This window comes from Rhinolophus sinicus, linkage group LG03 (genome assembly GCF_036562045.2).
Source record: "Rhinolophus sinicus isolate RSC01 linkage group LG03, ASM3656204v1, whole genome shotgun sequence".
Classification (NCBI taxonomy): domain Eukaryota; kingdom Metazoa; phylum Chordata; class Mammalia; order Chiroptera; family Rhinolophidae; genus Rhinolophus; species Rhinolophus sinicus.
This window is the reverse complement of record NC_133753.1, coordinates 4,213,223-4,229,365: the sequence shown is the minus strand read 5'-3', so window position 1 is coordinate 4,229,365 and position 16,143 is coordinate 4,213,223. Positions and strand designations below refer to the sequence as shown.

General features: G+C 58.7%; 2 protein-coding genes across 12 annotated transcripts in view; one reads left to right on the top strand and one right to left on the bottom strand.

The window, feature by feature from the left end:
- The window catches only part of WDR25 (WD repeat domain 25), a 124,505-nt gene extending 119,508 nt beyond the window's left edge, over nt 1-4,997 (top strand). Inside the window, 3 exon segments of the mRNA XM_074326929.1 lie at nt 1,123-1,293; nt 3,756-3,896; nt 4,519-4,997. Of these exon segments, the coding sequence (XP_074183030.1) occupies nt 1,123-1,293; nt 3,756-3,896; nt 4,519-4,740 (534 nt within the window). The 3' untranslated portion in view covers nt 4,741-4,997.
- Nucleotides 4,998-8,452: 3,455 nt separating this feature from the next.
- The window catches only part of BEGAIN (brain enriched guanylate kinase associated), a 45,598-nt gene continuing 37,907 nt past the window's right edge, over nt 8,453-16,143 (bottom strand). For 9 of the 11 annotated variants that reach the window (XM_074326927.1, XM_074326928.1, XM_019747264.2 and 6 more), the window contains 4 exons: nt 14,833-14,899; nt 13,959-14,066; nt 11,512-11,595; nt 8,453-10,524 (listed from right to left, as the gene is read on the bottom strand). In XM_074326927.1, coding sequence (XP_074183028.1) covers nt 9,202-10,524; nt 11,512-11,595; nt 13,959-14,066; nt 14,833-14,883 — 1,566 coding nt within the window. In that variant the 5' untranslated portion in view covers nt 14,884-14,899 and the 3' untranslated portion in view covers nt 8,453-9,201. Of the gene's footprint in view, nt 10,525-11,511; nt 11,596-13,958; nt 14,067-14,286; nt 14,763-14,832; nt 14,900-16,143 lie in introns of those variants that run through there. The other 2 variants (XM_074326926.1, XM_074326924.1) reach the window with 2 other exon arrangements.

Genomic DNA, 16,143 nt, shown 5'->3' with positions numbered 1-16,143 from the left:
AAATGGCTCATTTTACAACTGGGCGTGAGTTGGGTAGGGATGGGGTAAGGGGGGTGCAATGGTACCGAGAACTCTGTTTATGCTTCGGCCACATGGTGGCGCCCTGCGAACTGGGAAGTAGGCGGCCAGGCGGCCAGGCAGGCCCCAAGCACTGTGTTCTGGCCTGTTGCTCAGTATTGGAATTTAAGGTCCTGTAGTCCATGAATTTGTTAAGTGGAGGTTCTTGTTACTCCTGGTACTAGGACCCCCCTCTCTCACCTGCCACTGCCAAAGCAGTTGTCTTTGAACGGAAGGCGAATGTGATAAAATGCGCTGGGGGTGGCCGGGAAGCTCAGTTGGTTAGAGTGTGGTGCTGGTAGCACCAAGGTTGCTGGTTCGATCCCCGCATGGGCCACTGTGAGCTTTGCCCTTCTTAAAAAAAAATGCTCTAAAGGAAGCAGAACAACTGCTTGATACTTAATCACGTTAGTTTACAAGGCAGAGGGCTAGAATATTGGCAAGGATGCTAAGAAATAAAGAATGTCTTTAAAGCTAACCTGCTCACCTTGGTTCTGGCTCTGTGGTCTTTACGGACACTTGCTCCCAGTAACACAGCCACTACTCCAGGGCCAATAGGCTGGGACTTTGGGAGCTTATATTATGTGCCGTCTTCAGAAGCAAGACCCTTTCGCAAGTATGGCTCTGGATTGATGGGCAGCACCGATGCCCCTTAGGTGCCCTTGGCTAGGCACGGGCCCTGCCCTCAGGTCACCTTCGTCAGGCACCAGCTGTTCCCTAGGGAACCAGTCTGGTGGGGGAGGTCATCTAGCATCCTTGGGCCCAGTGCCAATGGATGTGGAGTGGGCATGGGAGGGGGGCTGTCCACAGGGAGGGGCCGTCAGGCAAGGCTGTGGGAAGTATCGTGGGGCAGGTCTTGAGGGAGACAGACGTTTGCCTGGTGGAGCAGGAGGGTCCCGAGGTCTCCCTGTATCAGGCCCCAACTCCATGGCTGCTCAGCCTGTAGCACCTCGCCCCGCCCTGCCCTCACTGAACCCTCCTGCCCTCTGGCACTTGGTGCACTCCCTGCGGGCATGTGCCCTGTGCTGCTGGGCTCACCAGCATGACATGTGCCTGCTTTTGCAGGTGGTGAGAAGCTACAAGGCGACCGTCCAGCAGACACTGGACATCCTCTTCCTCCAGGAAGGCTCCGAGTTTCTGAGCAGCACGGACGCTTCGAGCCGGGACTCTGCTGACCGCACCATCATCGCCTGGGACTTCCGGAGCTCTGCCAAAATCTCCAACCAGATTTTCCACGTGAGAAACCCTATTTGCCATCACTTTCAGTTTCAGCCCCAGGATGAATCTGTGTAGCCCTAGGCTGTCGGGGTCCCTGTCACTTCCTGCAGAAAACTGTTCAGTAGGCAGGATCTTTAGAGACAGATTGACTGCCTGAAATCTCTAGGGTGGGGGAAGGCAAGCTCAGGTCCAGGCCAGGCCAGAGAACCTTCCACAGGCTCCCCGATAACAGTGATTCCCTAACTGTCCTCCGGCTCGGCCCTGCCCAGCACAGCCACCCCACAGGGTAAAGGTGTGGAGTGGCAGCTTGGTGCAGATCCATGGGAAGATGGCCAAGCAGCCCAAGACATCCCTACCCTCCCTCTACCACGTAGCCAGCACGCAGGTCTCCGCTCTGCCCTTGCTGAGTGGCTTTGGCAGGGGTTGTAACTTGGGAGTTAAAGCAGGAACGACAGAGTTAGGCCACCTGCATTAAACTCCTGGACTCACCCCTTACAAGCTGGAGAGCCCTGAGCCCCTTATTTAGCCTCTTTGATTATCATTTTCTTCTTAGGAAATTGAGGGTGAAAATATTACTTGCCTCATTGCGTGGTTTTGAAAATTAAAAGAGAGAATGTTATAAAGGGTCTAGCACAGTGCCAGGCACAGGGAGTGCCCCATAAATGTATTACCGAACATCACCACTGCCACTGTCGTCACCAACATCATCATCACCACCAACATTATCACCATCAAATCACCACCATCACTATCTTCACCAGCATCGTCACCACCTCCATCATCACCATCTCCATCATCATCACTGTCATCATCTCCATCATCATCACCATAATCACTATTGTCACCGCCATTGTCATCACCTCCACCATCACCATCATCACCACCACAGTCATCACCATCATCCCATCACTACCATCTTCATCATCTCCATCACCATCTTCACCACTGTCATCACCAATGTCACCACCATCACCACCACCATCACCACCGTCACCAATGTCACCACCATCACCACCACCATTATCATCACTATCACCACCACCATCATCTTTCAAGATTTCAAATAAGCTGTGACTAAGCTCTTTGGTGTTCCCACCCTGAACTTAAACACACGCACACACACTGCACACCTTTTCCCTCTCCCTGCTTTTCCCTTGGTCACAGGCAGCTCCCTGAGCAAACTTGCCTCTAGGCTTTCACTTCAGGGCTCTAGTGCAGCCTCCTGGGAAGGACAGGTCCTGGGAGGGGCCAGGAGGGCAGCCCTTGCAGAGAGCAGGAGAAGTGAGTGAGGGGGATGAAAGTGCTGTGTGCCTGAGCCGTTGGCCCTCCTGGAATCAGGAAGCAGGTGCTCTACTGCGCCAGGAGCTCATGATGGGGCCCCATGGCCTCCACGCCTCTAAGGGGCATTAGTCTGCTCCCCACTTTGCCCTCTGAGTTTGGGCTCACTTAGCAACAACTAAGGGCAATTCTTAGGACGTGGAAGGACAGTGCAATTGAGAAGGGAGTGTCTAGGGGTGTTTCTGTGTGACCTGAGCCCATCAGAGATGGCCCCGCCTGGGTTTTGAACATGCTGTTCATGCATTCCTCTCTTGCTTGGCCGTTCACCTCCTCACTTACTGTGCATTTGTCTGTGTGGGCCTCTGGGCTGGGCTGGGCTGCCACAAGGGCTCACCATGGAGGCGGCAGAAATGAGCACGTCGCTTCATTTTCTATCGCTGTGTAACACATGACCACAGCCTCGGAGGCTAAAACCACCAGAAATGTACTCCCTCACGCTTCTGGAGGCCAGCAGTTTGTAATCAGTGTCACCGGGCTGAGGTCAGTGCTGGCAGGGCACGCTCCCGCTGGAGGCGCTGGGGGGTGTCTGCCCCTTGCCGCACCCAGGGCCTGGTGGCTGCTGGTGATACGTGGCTGTGGCTACATCCCTCCAATCTCTGCACCAGTGTCTTTATATCGCTCTCTGCTCCTTCTTCACATCACCTTGTCAGCGTGTCTGATCTCCCTCAGCCTCCCTTTTGTAAGGACACATGGGGCTGCAATAATATAGAATAATCTCCCCATCTCAGCACCTTTAACTTAGTTACATCTGCAAAGACCCCGCCTTTTTTAATATATCAGGTGACATTCGTTGGTCCCAGGAATGAGGGCAAGGATATATTGGGGGGGAGCATTTTTCAGTCTACTGCAAGGGCCATGACCAGGAGTGAGGTGACCCCCTAAACGCTGTGAAGTACAAGGGAAACATCCTCCCTGGTGCCTCCAGAAGGAGCCAGCCCTGCTGACTCCTTGGGTTTAGTCCAGGGAAGCCCATATGAGACGTCTGACGTCCAGCAGCAATGGGAGCCATACAGACCCCTGAGCCAAGGTCCAGCAGGCGCGTACAGGGCCCACGGGCAGTGTGCCGGGCAGCGCGCCTGGCAGAGGCGGCAGGCCCAGCCGGTAGCCTCTTCCACCCTGTGTGTGGCCCCGCTCTCTCCCAGGAGAGGTACACCTGCCCCAGCCTCGCCTTGCACCCGCGGGAGCCTGTGTTCCTGGCGCAGACCAATGGCAACTACCTGGCCCTCTTCTCTGCGGTGTGGCCCTACCGGATGAGCAGAAGGCGGCGCTACGAAGGGCACAAGGTATACTGTCCCTGTCCCCCCAGCCCCCGCCCCCAGTGGGTAGCTGAGCACTGGTCCCAGAGCCCCCCGCCAGACAATGCCAGCGATGGACTTGGGGCCCCAGTATGCACGGATCTTCTGTCCAGCAGATTCTATTTTCTCCTTCCCAGGTTACCACATGTATGTGGCCCGCTCTCCACTCAAGGCCCTGGGCCACATCTGGCCCTGCCCCAGGTCCCAGCTGCTGGGCAGGAAAGGTTTCTCCTGAGTCTGTGGCTCACATGGACTCGTCACGGGTGGGGTGGGGAGAGGGACAGAATGGGGGTGGGCTATTTCCAGCTCTGCCCATTGTCCCCGCTGAGGCCTGCGTCACTCGGGTAGAGGGGGCCGGGGACTTGGTGACTGTTGGCGAGCCATTCCAGCTGGCTTGCCCTGAACTAGCCTCGCGAAGCCATCCACAGCAGGACCCCAGCCTCCTGGAGGGGCTCAGGCTTTGCCTGGAGGGAGCTGGGTGTGACCAGCGCTGCTCCTGGCCTGCCCCTCTATAGAGTGGGCGTAATGACCCCTGCCTCACGGGCGCCGTGAAGATCCAGTGTGCATAGGGCCCTGGTGTGGCCTGCTCACCCTCTGTCACCCTCTGCAGGTGGAAGGCTACTCTGTGGGCTGCGAGTGTTCCCCAGACGGAGACCTGCTAGTGACGGGCAGCGCAGACGGCCGGGTCCTCCTGTACTGCTTCCGCACGGCCAGCCGAGCACGGACGCTGTATGGGCACGCACAGGCCTGTGTCGGCACCACCTTCCACCCCGTGCTGCCCTCCGTCCTGGCCACCTGCTCCTGGGAGGGTGACGTTAAGATCTGGCACTGAGCCTCCTAGAGCAGAACCTTCCAGATGTCAGCCAGTCCCCAGGCTCCCCTTTTTCTTCGGGGTGGGTGGGAGTAAATACTGAGGTTGGCATTGGGGTCAGACCCCACTGGAAGCTTCCCCCGCCACCCTATGGGCCTCAGTTTTCTCATCTGTGAAATGGGGACCAGACTCCTTTTGTCTCAGGGCTGCGCAGTCTGCATTAGTGAAGGGACCTGGGAGGCTGTCAGCGGTGCTTAATAAACAGGAGTGTTTTGTTATTTATTAGTTTATCCCAGCAACCAAAATGTGTTGGCACTTCCTCTTACCGCCCCTCGAGCTTCGAAACAGAGAATGGTGGGAGCTTTAGATGGGACAGCCCCTCTCTGCTGGTCCTGACGAGGGGGTCTCTGGGGCAATGGGGTGCTCGGGGTGCTCTGGGTCTTATGTCTGCCCTCAGGAGCTCTGTGCCAGAGCTTGGCAGGCCCGGTCAATCTCACAGGGCCCAGGCCCAGCCTGCTCAGGCCCAGGCCCCTCTCCCTCCCCACAAAGTATGGCCAGCTGTGCCCCTGGGTCTGCCCCAGCCCTGGGGTCCTCTGGGCTCCTTCTTGCCCACGTGAGTGCGTCTGCCCTAGTGGAGAAACAAAGGGCCCTTGAGGAACTCCAAGAAGTGGGGCTATAAAGACCCAGCTCCCCAGGGATCAGGGCCAGCCAACGAGCTCTAAACCCTCCCAGGACCATAACTGAGGGGCTGCCCCAACAACCCAAGGATGCCCCGACAGGTGGGGTTGGGGACCACAGGTGCCATGGCTCAGGGCAGAGGGGTTCCTGCAGCCTTGGACGGCTTCCTGGAGGAGGCAGACCACAAGCTGGTGAGGAGGGATACTTATAGGAGTCAGTGAGGAAACCAGAGAAGACCTGAGGAGGAGGCCCATGGGCGGGGGTAGGGGGGTGGGAGGGGAGCCGCTGGAATGGTGGGCGCCCAGCTTTGCCTCTCCAGAACCTGGTTCCAGCCCAGCTCTGCTATCAGTATAGCGTCTTCAAGGTCCGTTTCTTTTCCACGCTGGGCACCAATGAAAGCCCTGACCCTCCTAGGGCAGGGGTACATCCAGGGCTCCCCAGAAGCCATTGTGGCTGTTTTTTTTAGCACTACTCTGTGGGTTTGATTTCTCAACTCAGTGCCCTGTGGGTGCCAGCTGGCTGCTAGCCCCTCCCTTTTCTTAGGTGACTATTGGGAAGAATGGCAGGTGTACTCTATACCTTTATCTGTTTCTTCTTCTGAACGCTCACTCTGATCCTCTGCAAGGTGGTGAGGAGTTCACCATTTGCAATTTTAAAATAAGAAAGCTAAATTTAGAAAGTGTGGAGCAGGAATGAAAAAGAAGTGTGGGCTATCCCTGTACCCACCTTCCTGGGCTGTGTGCTCACCGTAACCTCACCTACCCATCTGAGCCGTGGATCTGAGGCCGTCCTGGGAGAACAGTTTCCTCTGGAGATGCCAGCGCATGGGTGTGTGTGCTGCCAGGCCTGACATGACTTTGGCGAGTGGAGCCGATGCTCGCATCCCCTGCAAGGTGGGCGTAACAGCCACTGTCCAGTTGAGGAATCTGCTGCTTGGAGGGCAGAGGACTGTGCCTGGCACCATTGGACCCCAGACCCTGTGCTCGTCCCTTCCCTCGGGAACCCACTCTGGCCCAGCCTGGGGCTGTCCATGGGACCGTCACCTGCCTCGGGGCCCCTGGGAATCTCATTAGTCACTGTCCTGAGGCTCTAGAGGGGAACTGGACCAGAGGGGCCTGGGACTTGCCCAAGGTCACAGCCAGCTGGTGGCAGAGACCCACTCTGCACTGCCCTAATGGGGGTTGAGAGAGAATGTACATGGGCGGGTGGGCAGATGGTGGGTGCACAGACGGCGTCCCACTGGGGGGATGGCAGGATTCTGAGTGAAAGGAGAAGGGGTGGTTGGTGAAGGAGGGCACCCCCACCAGCTGCAGCAGGCCCTGGCAGGACAGCTCTGTGACGTCTGGAGGCCTTCTAGGGGGGCCTCAGGCTCTGAGGTGACAACACAGGGCCAGGACCCCAAATCTGAGAAGGGTGTCTGGTCCAGGCCTGCATATCCTTGGGGGTTCCCAACCTTGCTGCTCAGTCGCATGGCTGACATAGAGGTGGAGGGCTGACATGGCCCCGCTCCGCTCTGGGAACACCTCTGAGCACCCGCTGGGTGCCAGGGGCTGCCTGTTTTTCCCTCCACCCTTCTAGTTGCCCCCTAGTTCAGCGAGGGTCACTTCCCCTCATGTGTGCCCGTGGGGGAAACAGTCCCAGAGAGGGGAGCAGGCTCCCAAGGCTCTCCACAGTCCCCTCAGGCTCCAGGAGGCTGCTTCCTGGGGTGTGTGTGTTCCTGGGGGAGGCAACCGGCCAGCTCTGGCCTCCCCTGCACAGGCATGCTGGGAGCCACAGGGGAGGACTCCCCGCTCCTTGGGGTCGAGTGGCAAGAGGAAGACCCACCTTGGAGACTTGCAGCTCGGTGGGCCAGGGAACTTGAAGGCATGCACCGGGCTGAGGTCCCCAGCAGGAAGTGCCAGGCCCCTGGACGCAGCAGATGTGAATCCCCCCTGGAGGTGGGGCCGCCATCCTAGGCCTTGCAGAACCCCACACATACATCCTCAGGGCATCGATGAGCGTGCATCAAAAAGCACGAGGCACACAGAGGAAGCAACGTGTGCAGGAAGCAAGAGAAACAGATCCGCACACTCCGCAGGATGGAGACGGTGAACCGCTGTGCCCACTATGTTTAAGGAATTTATAAAAGACAAGCTTGGCAATATCTCCAGGGAAGAGGAAGCTGTTAGAAAGCACAGTGGATTTGTAAAACAACCAGACAGAACTTCTGGAAATGGAAAATATTAGTAACCAAAATGGAAAACTCAGTGGCTGTGTTTGCTAGCTGAATGGACACAGCAGGAAAGATTAGTGAAGACAAAGCATGCGGGTCATAAGGGACAGAGGGCACCAGACAGAGAGGATACACTTAGGGGGAGACAGTGGGCAGATAAATATTTTTTAAAACATAATTGAGAATTTTTCCAGAAGTGATGAAATACACCAATCCACAGATACAAGACTTCCTATGGATTCCTAAGGACAAATCCACGGCCAGACACATCTCAGGGAAACTGAGGAAAACCCAAGTCAAAAGGATTTTGAAAAACTGGAGAGAACTAGACAGATTACCATCAAAAAACTTTTGCGGGAGGTTGGGGGGGGGGGACTGACAGTGAGTCCCCACACCAACAGGAAGCCATAGGACATTGCAAATGGCATCCCTGGTGTAGAGGGAGCGTGACCACCAGCCAACATCTGCCTCAGTGAGAATACCCTTCAAAAATGGGGCAAAGTAATCACATCTTCAGAGAAATAAAAACTGGGAGAGTTTCTCACCAGCAGAGCCACAGCAAAGGAAATCCAAAGGAATCATTAGGCAGAAGCAAAGGCTGAGATGCAGGAAAGAAGGGGGGATATAAATACAGGAGCACTGTATAAAAGCGCAATAATAATATCTAGTGGTTAAGACGGTGGGACAATTCCAACTCTGGACAATAAGGCACGGGTGAGGGAAGGAGAGTTGTTGTCAGGAGCCCGCTCTGGCCTCAGAGTGAAGGACGAGATGGGGGGAGGACAGCCAGGGCCACCAGAGATCAAAAGGCAGTGGGGGGAAGAAACCTCCCAAACAAAATGCTTTCCACCGATGTCTTTTATTAATGAATGTAAAATACAGTACTAACGAGACGGCATGCATCGCAGACGACAGGAAAGCAAGCTACAGAAACAGGAGTCAGAGGGCCTCATTACATCTGAGGTAGAGCGAGGTGGTGCCAGGGAGCGGGACACGGGGGACAAGCACCGGCCCCACTCGGGACGACGGACCACGGAAGAGCTGGGGTGGTATGTTGGCCACACGGCGGAAACAGTTTAAAAACATTTCACATCGCTTCACCCGTTCCAGTTCCCCCTTTGCGGACAGAGCTTTGGGGTGCCCTTGTCATTGGCTCACTGGGTGTCTCCACAGGACACCATCCTTCCTTCCAAGGGGCAGGCCCCACTTGCCCTCACCCGAAAAATAAAGGAGCTTTGTGTTGAAAACGCCAAGGCTGCCATCCAGGGAGCTGGAGGCCAAGTGCGTTAAGAAAGACCCTTTTTCTCTAGAAAAATAGTTTCACTTTATAAAAGGGGGGATGCTCACCTCGGGTGGGGAAGGGTGTTGGTGTGTGAAAAAGTGTTCTCGGGGACATTCCGTCGTGGTGGGGCTGGGACGGACAGACAGTGTGGCAGGGACCCTCCTCTCAGCCTGGACTGGGCTGGGTGGAAGAGAGGGGTGTCCTTGTGGGAAAGGCCGGGGAGATGGGTGTCTGGGGCGACGCGACGCGGCCCCCTCCAGTGCCGGGGTGGGTGGTGGGGTGGCCTGGGCCTCGGCCCGCAGGCAGGCGCTCAGTTGAGCAAGGTTCCGTAGAGCTGGGCTTTCGTGAGGCTGTCCTTGCGGCTCAGCCCGGAGCCCCCAGTCCGCGGGAAGGCCGGCTGGGGGCTGAGGCGGGCGGCGGGGTGCATTTCTGGGGAGGCCTCCATGGAGCTGGGCTCCAAGGAGTCCCTGGAGCTGTGGGGGCTGTGCTCAGGCTCGGGGCTGCCGGCTGCCCCGCACAGCTGCCCGCCGAGCCTCTCCCCGTTTCCCTCGCTGGCTGCATAGCCGGGCAGCGGGTCGGCGGGGCCACCGGCCCTGAGGAAGCAGGGCTCTGCCAGGTGGCCCTGGGGAAGGTCGTCGCCCTCCGAGAAGCGCTCGGCCTTGTAGCTGGCGTAGAGGGGGCTGGCGCGGGCGTCGGCCTTGTCGCCGGGGCTGCCCCCGCCGTAGTAGCGCTCGGAGAAGCTGCAGGGCGAGGCGCGGCCCGCGGCGGCCGGGAAGGAGTAGGCTCCGATGTCCTCCACGCTCAGGGGCCGCCACTGGCCTCGCACGTCCTCCCCGGGCAGCCGGGCCGACCCGGGCTTGGCCCGCAGGCTCCACAGGTTCGGGGGCATCAGGGCCTGCTGGGGGCCCGGGGAGGCCGGGAAGCGGAAGGGCTCGGCCGGGTAGGGCGACATGGTCCGCGCGAAGCCCGGGGCCACCTCGGCCTCCAGCGGGGCCGCCACCGCGGCGGTGGCCGTGGCGAAGCGCGGGCTGCCCTGGTAGGCGGCGGCGGCGGGCGGCTTGCGCGGGAAGAGCTGGTCGCGGCTGCCCAGGTAGATGGCCCGCTGCGAGGCGCTCAGCGAGCCGGCCTGGCCGTGCTCCTTCTCCTCCGACGTGGCGCTGAAGCTCGAGTAGGAGCTGGACGTGGGCAGGGAGCCCGCGTAGCCCGGGAAGGCCTCGCGCCGGAAGCCGGCGGGGAAGGCGGCCGCCTCCGCCTCCTCCTCCTCCTCCGCGGCGCTGTCGGTGGAGTTCTGGGCCCGCAGGAAGCCCACGTCGGTCACGGGCGCGTCCACGCTGGGCCGTCGGTCGTGCCGCCGCTCCTCGGGGCAGTAGAGGGCCGTGTCGCTGCAGTAGATGTCCCCCTTGTAGGGCGGCCTCGGGCCCGGCTTCTCCACCCCGTCTCCGAAGGCCAGGTCGCGGGCTGAGGCGTCCGACAGGCGCGAGGACAGGCTGGTGGGGTCGGGCTTCTCCAGCACCTTGGCGATGACGCAGGCGGGGACGCTGTCCGCGTAGGCGGGGTGGCAGAGCGGGGAGGGCAGGCTGCAGCCGTGCTTCTCCATGTGCAGGCTCACTCGCTCCTGGAAGTCCGAGGGCAGCTGGGCGACAGGGGTGTGAGGGGGAGGGAGGGAGGGGACAGGGGTTGAAGTCAGCCCGGGACCTGCAGTGATGACCAACCCACAGGCCGGCAGAAGCACGAAGAGGGACCTGCCTGGGGCTTCTCCGGTGGTGCCAGGACCCTGTACTTCACAAGCTCTGGGGTTCGCCCCAGGACCCCTGGTCACCTCTGCCCCCCAGCCCTCTCCAACTGGGCCACTCGGAGCTAGGAGGCTGGCCCCTCTCAGGGGTACAGTTCCCTCCCCCGTTTCCTCCCACGGAGGGGCTGACTTGCTCTCCTGGGTTCTCCTAAAGAGACAGACTCAGACACAGATGCAACAAAGATTGAGGGCCTGGGCCAGGCGCCCCGCGGTTTCCGCACGAGCGCCTGGTGCCTTGTGGGGATGTCCCGCTACTGTTTGATCTATTTTGTGAGTGTTTTAGGTGTGGCCCAGGCCCAAGGTGAGGGGACGTGAACCGAGGCCTGGGTGAGGGGAGTGTATGGAGGGGAGGGGCAGCCTGGCCAGCGTGGGGGGTGGGGGCCCTGGACCAGCCTGGCTTTGGCACCAGAGAGCCCTGTGGCCTTGGCTGAGTCACTCCCATGTGAAGCCAGTTCTCTTGTCTCTGAAATGGGCGGCACTGTCAGTAATTGTGCCCAAAACAAACCGTAGGGTTTCTGTGAGGTTCACAGAGGATCACTCTGCCTCATTTACTCTGCAGATGGGGGGCTTGGAATAGCAACAAGCAGCAGTCCCCAGAGGACACTGAGGGGGATGGGTAGACTGTGCAGGCTGAGTGAGGACAGGTGCATGGGGGGCAGCCCTGCCACCATATCTCAGAAAGGCCAGGACACTGCAGGAGTGGGAGGGACAGGGGCTCAGACTTGCCCAGCATCTGTCCCTCAAGGGTGGGCTGTGGGATGGGACCTGTATGAAAGGAGCCCCGAGGGGTCCTCGGGGTGGGCCTGGCTGGGGCGGGGCTCACGTTACCTCGGACACCTTATGGCCCCTGCCGTAGGTCTGGCTGCTCTGCAGCAGCTGGGCCGCCAGATTGCAGTCCTTCCTATAGAGCTCCTAAAAGACAAGAGAAGGGGTTTGGCGCAGGTCGCCCCTCGCCAAGGTCCCTGCCGCCCTGACTGGTGCCTGGTAGCCAACACCGAAACCGGTGGGCAGAGCCCTCTATGCAGTTGACAAGACAAGCCTCACACTCTCGCCTGCAGAATGGGAGCCTTGGCTCTGGTCTGGAGCTGCTGGTGCATGGACGGGGCCCTGCCAGGCAATCCTCCTGCTTCCCCAGATCGAACCTCCCACCAGGTGGGGGCAGTGGCAGAAGGGGCCCCAATGGCACCTGAACTCCGGGAGGCCCCAGGCGTGGAGACCCAAGTCCCTGCAAAGAGAACTCAGTGGAGAGTGCTGGGACAGGAATGAGCCTGCCACCCCACATCTCAGACTCGCTGCTCACACCCCCATTCTTAGAATGTGGTCTGGCAGTGGGGGTGGCTGCGGGGCTGGCCAGGGTCAGAGCAAGTGGGGGCAGAGGGCCTGTGTGACCCCAGGTCCAGGGTGGGACCAGCTCAGCCTTCTGAGCTGAAAACAGATGCAAACAGTAGGAATCAGGGGGTTTGGTTTCGTCTTTGGAAAATCTCTGTTGCATGTGCCTGTGGCTGGGCCTTTCATCCCTGCCCCCACCCAGGGCCCCTCCACAGTGATGGCTCTGCTCCGATAGCGAGGAGGCTAGAGTCCACTGACGGGCCCCGCTCCACCAGGACCAGTGTCCTGCAGCTCGGGCAAGCTGTGGAAGGCATGGGCACCCCTGTGGTCCCCCCACCCTGGTCCCAGAGGCTCCCTCACCTCCACCTTCTTTACTGAGGTTGGTACCCCAACTTGGCCTGCACAGTGGAGGGAACCCGGGTCCCCAGACCCCTCAACACCTCCTTGGCCTCCTGGGAAGGGCGCAGTTGGCTGAGAGCTGAGAAATGTCCCCCTCCCCCATGAGGTCCCAGACAGGTTGCCCCTGATGCTAGAGGGCTGTGGTCACTGCCTGGCCAGCCCAGGTCTGCCACTCAGTTGTTAACAGACTTCTGAGAGCCACCCTGTCCTGGAGCCAGCCTTCTTCTCACCTGCACGCCTGCCATGTGGATGCTCATCTCTGCCCTAAATGCCAGGCCCTCACGTCCACGGCTGTCACAGCATATCCACTCGGATGTCAGTGCAACTGCTGACCCCAGCTCCTGCCATCCCCACTCCTGCTCCTCCCCGGCCAGGGAAATGGCACGACCCATTGCTTTCTCTCATATCCCACATCACAATCTCCACCGATCCTGTTGCTTCCATCTTCAAAACAGAACCAGCAGCTGGGTCCTTCTGCTCACCCCACGGCACCATCCCGCTATGCCTCCATCGACTTTTGCCCGGGTTGTTGCCATCGCCTCCTCCTTGACCTACACACTCCCGTCCACATCCCTACTGTGTGTCTGCAGGGCAGTCATGAGAGCCCAGTAAAAGTGGGAGTCCAGTCGGGTGACCCCTCTGTCCAGGAACCTTCAATGGCTCCCTGTTTCACTCAGAATAAAACGCAGATTCCTATAGGAGCCTATACAGTGAGTTCTCCCGTTATCTTTCTAACCTCAGACCCTGGCCCCCACCTCCCCCAAGAACCCACTCAGGTGTCTTCACTGTTCTTCCAATCATCCAGGCCCACCTTTGCCACTATGGGTCTCTGTGCCTGGAAGGAACACTCATCCCCGGATATGCTGTGGGGTGAGGCTAGCTCCCTCACCTCCGTCAGGACTCGGCTCCAGCGGCCTCTTCCAGAAATTCCCTTTTGAAATTTGCCTACCCTGCAACTGCCAACTCCCTGGCGCCATTGCCTGCTCTATTGTTCTCTGCAGCATTTAGCACTTCTAACATACTACAGAGTGTACGTATTTCTCTTGTTTACTGTCTATCTTCCCTACTCAGATGTAAACTCCACGTGGGCAGAGACATTTTTGCCTGTGTTGTTCACAGTATATTCTCAGAGCCCAGTAGGGTCCAGCAAGGGACAGACACTAATTAGTGAACGCGTGGTCAGCTGTCAGGGGTCCATGGCGGGCAGCTGGGCCCATCTCACGGGGCCCTTGAAATCAAGCCCCAGGGGTGGTCATATGGTTCTGATGCCCACTGGGACTGGCGAAGCTAGGAGTCCCGAGTGGCCACACCCCAGCCGTGGGGTCAGGAAGCCCTGCCTTGAATGAGATAACATGGCCGTGTTCCCGACCTCGAGTTTCCTCCCAGCAGAGGGTCTTCCAGGACGTCCCCGGCAGAGTCTCTGGTGAGGCAACCCTGGCGTTCCCCGACCACTCGGTCCATCCACCTGCACCCGTCCAGCCCCTTGAGCCCGGGGTCCTCAGCACCTGGGCCTGGGCCCCTCAGGGCCAGAATAGCCCAACACTCACGTTGTCTTCCGACAGCTTGTCGATGGTCACCTTGGCCTCCAGCAGGTGGCTGTTGAGGGCAACAATCTCATGGCTCAGTGCCCGCTTTTCTTCCTCGTAGTGCTGGCCCTGGGGCAGGGACAGGGGGCAGTGCAAGGAGGCGGTCAGCGGTCAGCCAAGGCCTGTGCCTCCCCTGTCCCCTCTTGCAGCAGATCATGATGAGGTGCTTGGAGGGCCATGGGACGCAGGGGTAAGAGCACAGACAGACCCAGATTCAAATCCCACTCAACCACTGACAAGCCAGACAGCCTGGGGCAAGCCACTGCCTCCCGGAGCCTCAGTTTCTCACCTGCACCGCGCCAGGGTAACGACGTGCCTCCCAGGAGTCTGGGGTGAGGACTGAGTGTGGATGGCTTACACTCAGCATGAGGTCTGGCCCATCTCACTGGACATATTGGGAAACTGAGGCTCAGAAAGTAAAGGACCTTATCCAGGGTCCCAAGCAGAGCCACGAGAGGCACAGCTGGGCTTGAACCCCGTTCTGGATCACTGAGCGAGGGCCTGAACTCAGGCCTCTGTCCTCCCAGCCTGCGTCTCTAGGCTGACACTGAGCTGGGGTGTGTCCCCAGTGTGTGTCCTCTCTCCCACAGCTCTTCTTACACAGCTCAGGCACTCAGGGCTCCCGGGTCTGAACCCTACACCTCACTCATCCTGGGAGCACCCTCCCCATTCAGTACAGAAAGGGTGGGACTGGCCCAGTCCCGGGGGGGTCAGGACTCAACAAGAGCAAGGGGATAACAGCTAGGCCGACGGCTCCCCATCACGGTCTCAGAGCTGGGGGCCTCGGAGTGCGGGTGCTGGGTGGGGCCACGGGGCATTGGGTGGTGGCCCTCACCATGCGGTACAGCTTGTCCTCCAGCTCCTGGTTGATCCTCTGCAGTGCCATGTAGTTGCTCTGAATCCTGGAACAGGAGGCAGTGGGGCCACTGCTATGCCAGGCCTGGCCCTCCCATGACCCTCACAGCCACACGGCCTGCCAAGCAGGGGGGGCTGAATGAAAGCCCCCAAGCCTGGCCATCAGCCCCACCCTGTTCCTACTGCTCCACTGCACAGAGCAGAAAACACCTGATGAAAGCTAACTTGTTTGAGGCCTTTCCTGGGCCAGGGTCGAGGACCCCAGGAGACGAGAAAGGAAGGCCTATTAGTCACAGGTGAGTGACAGGGTCTCACTCAGAGCCAGTTTACTCACATTTTACACAGTTCTTACGAGCCTGGTGAAGGCGTTTATGTTCAATAGCAGATTAGCAGGCAAGAGACGTAAGACCGTGTGACGGGCCCCGGGTGGGTGCTGGCGACTCGGTGAATAAGATAGGGTCCCCTGGAGGAAGGGTGACAGTGGAGGCGAGTGCTGGGTGGGAATCAGGGGCTCTGTGCTTCCACTGCTGCCATGGAGTGAGAGTGACAGTGCAAGAGGTTGGACAGTGATGATCCAATTGACAACCTATGTCTAATGTTACTGCCCCCCCCCCCCCCAGGGAAACTGAAGCTAGAGGTGCTTAAAGCAGTAAGTGGCAGAGCCAGGCCTTAACCAAGGTCTGACTGCACTGCCCAAGCTTGTTCCCGGTGATTCGATGGTGACATTCAGAAAGCCCAGCAGGACAGGCTGTTCATGGAGGGACAAACAGCCCCACTGGCAAATCCTGTCTTGGGGCAGCACCAGCCATGACACTGTAAATATTTAAAACAAACCGAGCCAACAGCAAAGTTTGCATTCTTCTTAAAGGAAAGCTGGAAAGTGTAATACATTTTAGGAAAATATCCATCTTAAATATGCAGAAGAACAATGTTTTTAGAAGTTTTGTTTTTAAGGGAGAAATTACTCAGGGACCCCACACCTCACCAGGCACTTCACATACTGCCCTGCTGCTCATGGAAACTGTCCTTAAACTCTGGTTCATCTCCAGGGCTAGATATCCCTTTTCCCATCAGGGACCCAAGGGACAGTGGCTGGGGCCTTGGTGGAGCAGTCAGGGTCTGGAGATGGCCGCTCTGTGTCATGCTGCGACCCCACCAAATCAATATGGAAGAAGGAATGAGCAGGGAATGGGGAGGTGGCTGGAAGGAGCCTGTCCCTAGCAGTGGACAGGCCCGGGTTCAGATCATGGTGCAGTTGTTCTTGGCACAACTTGAGCTTGACCTCACTGAG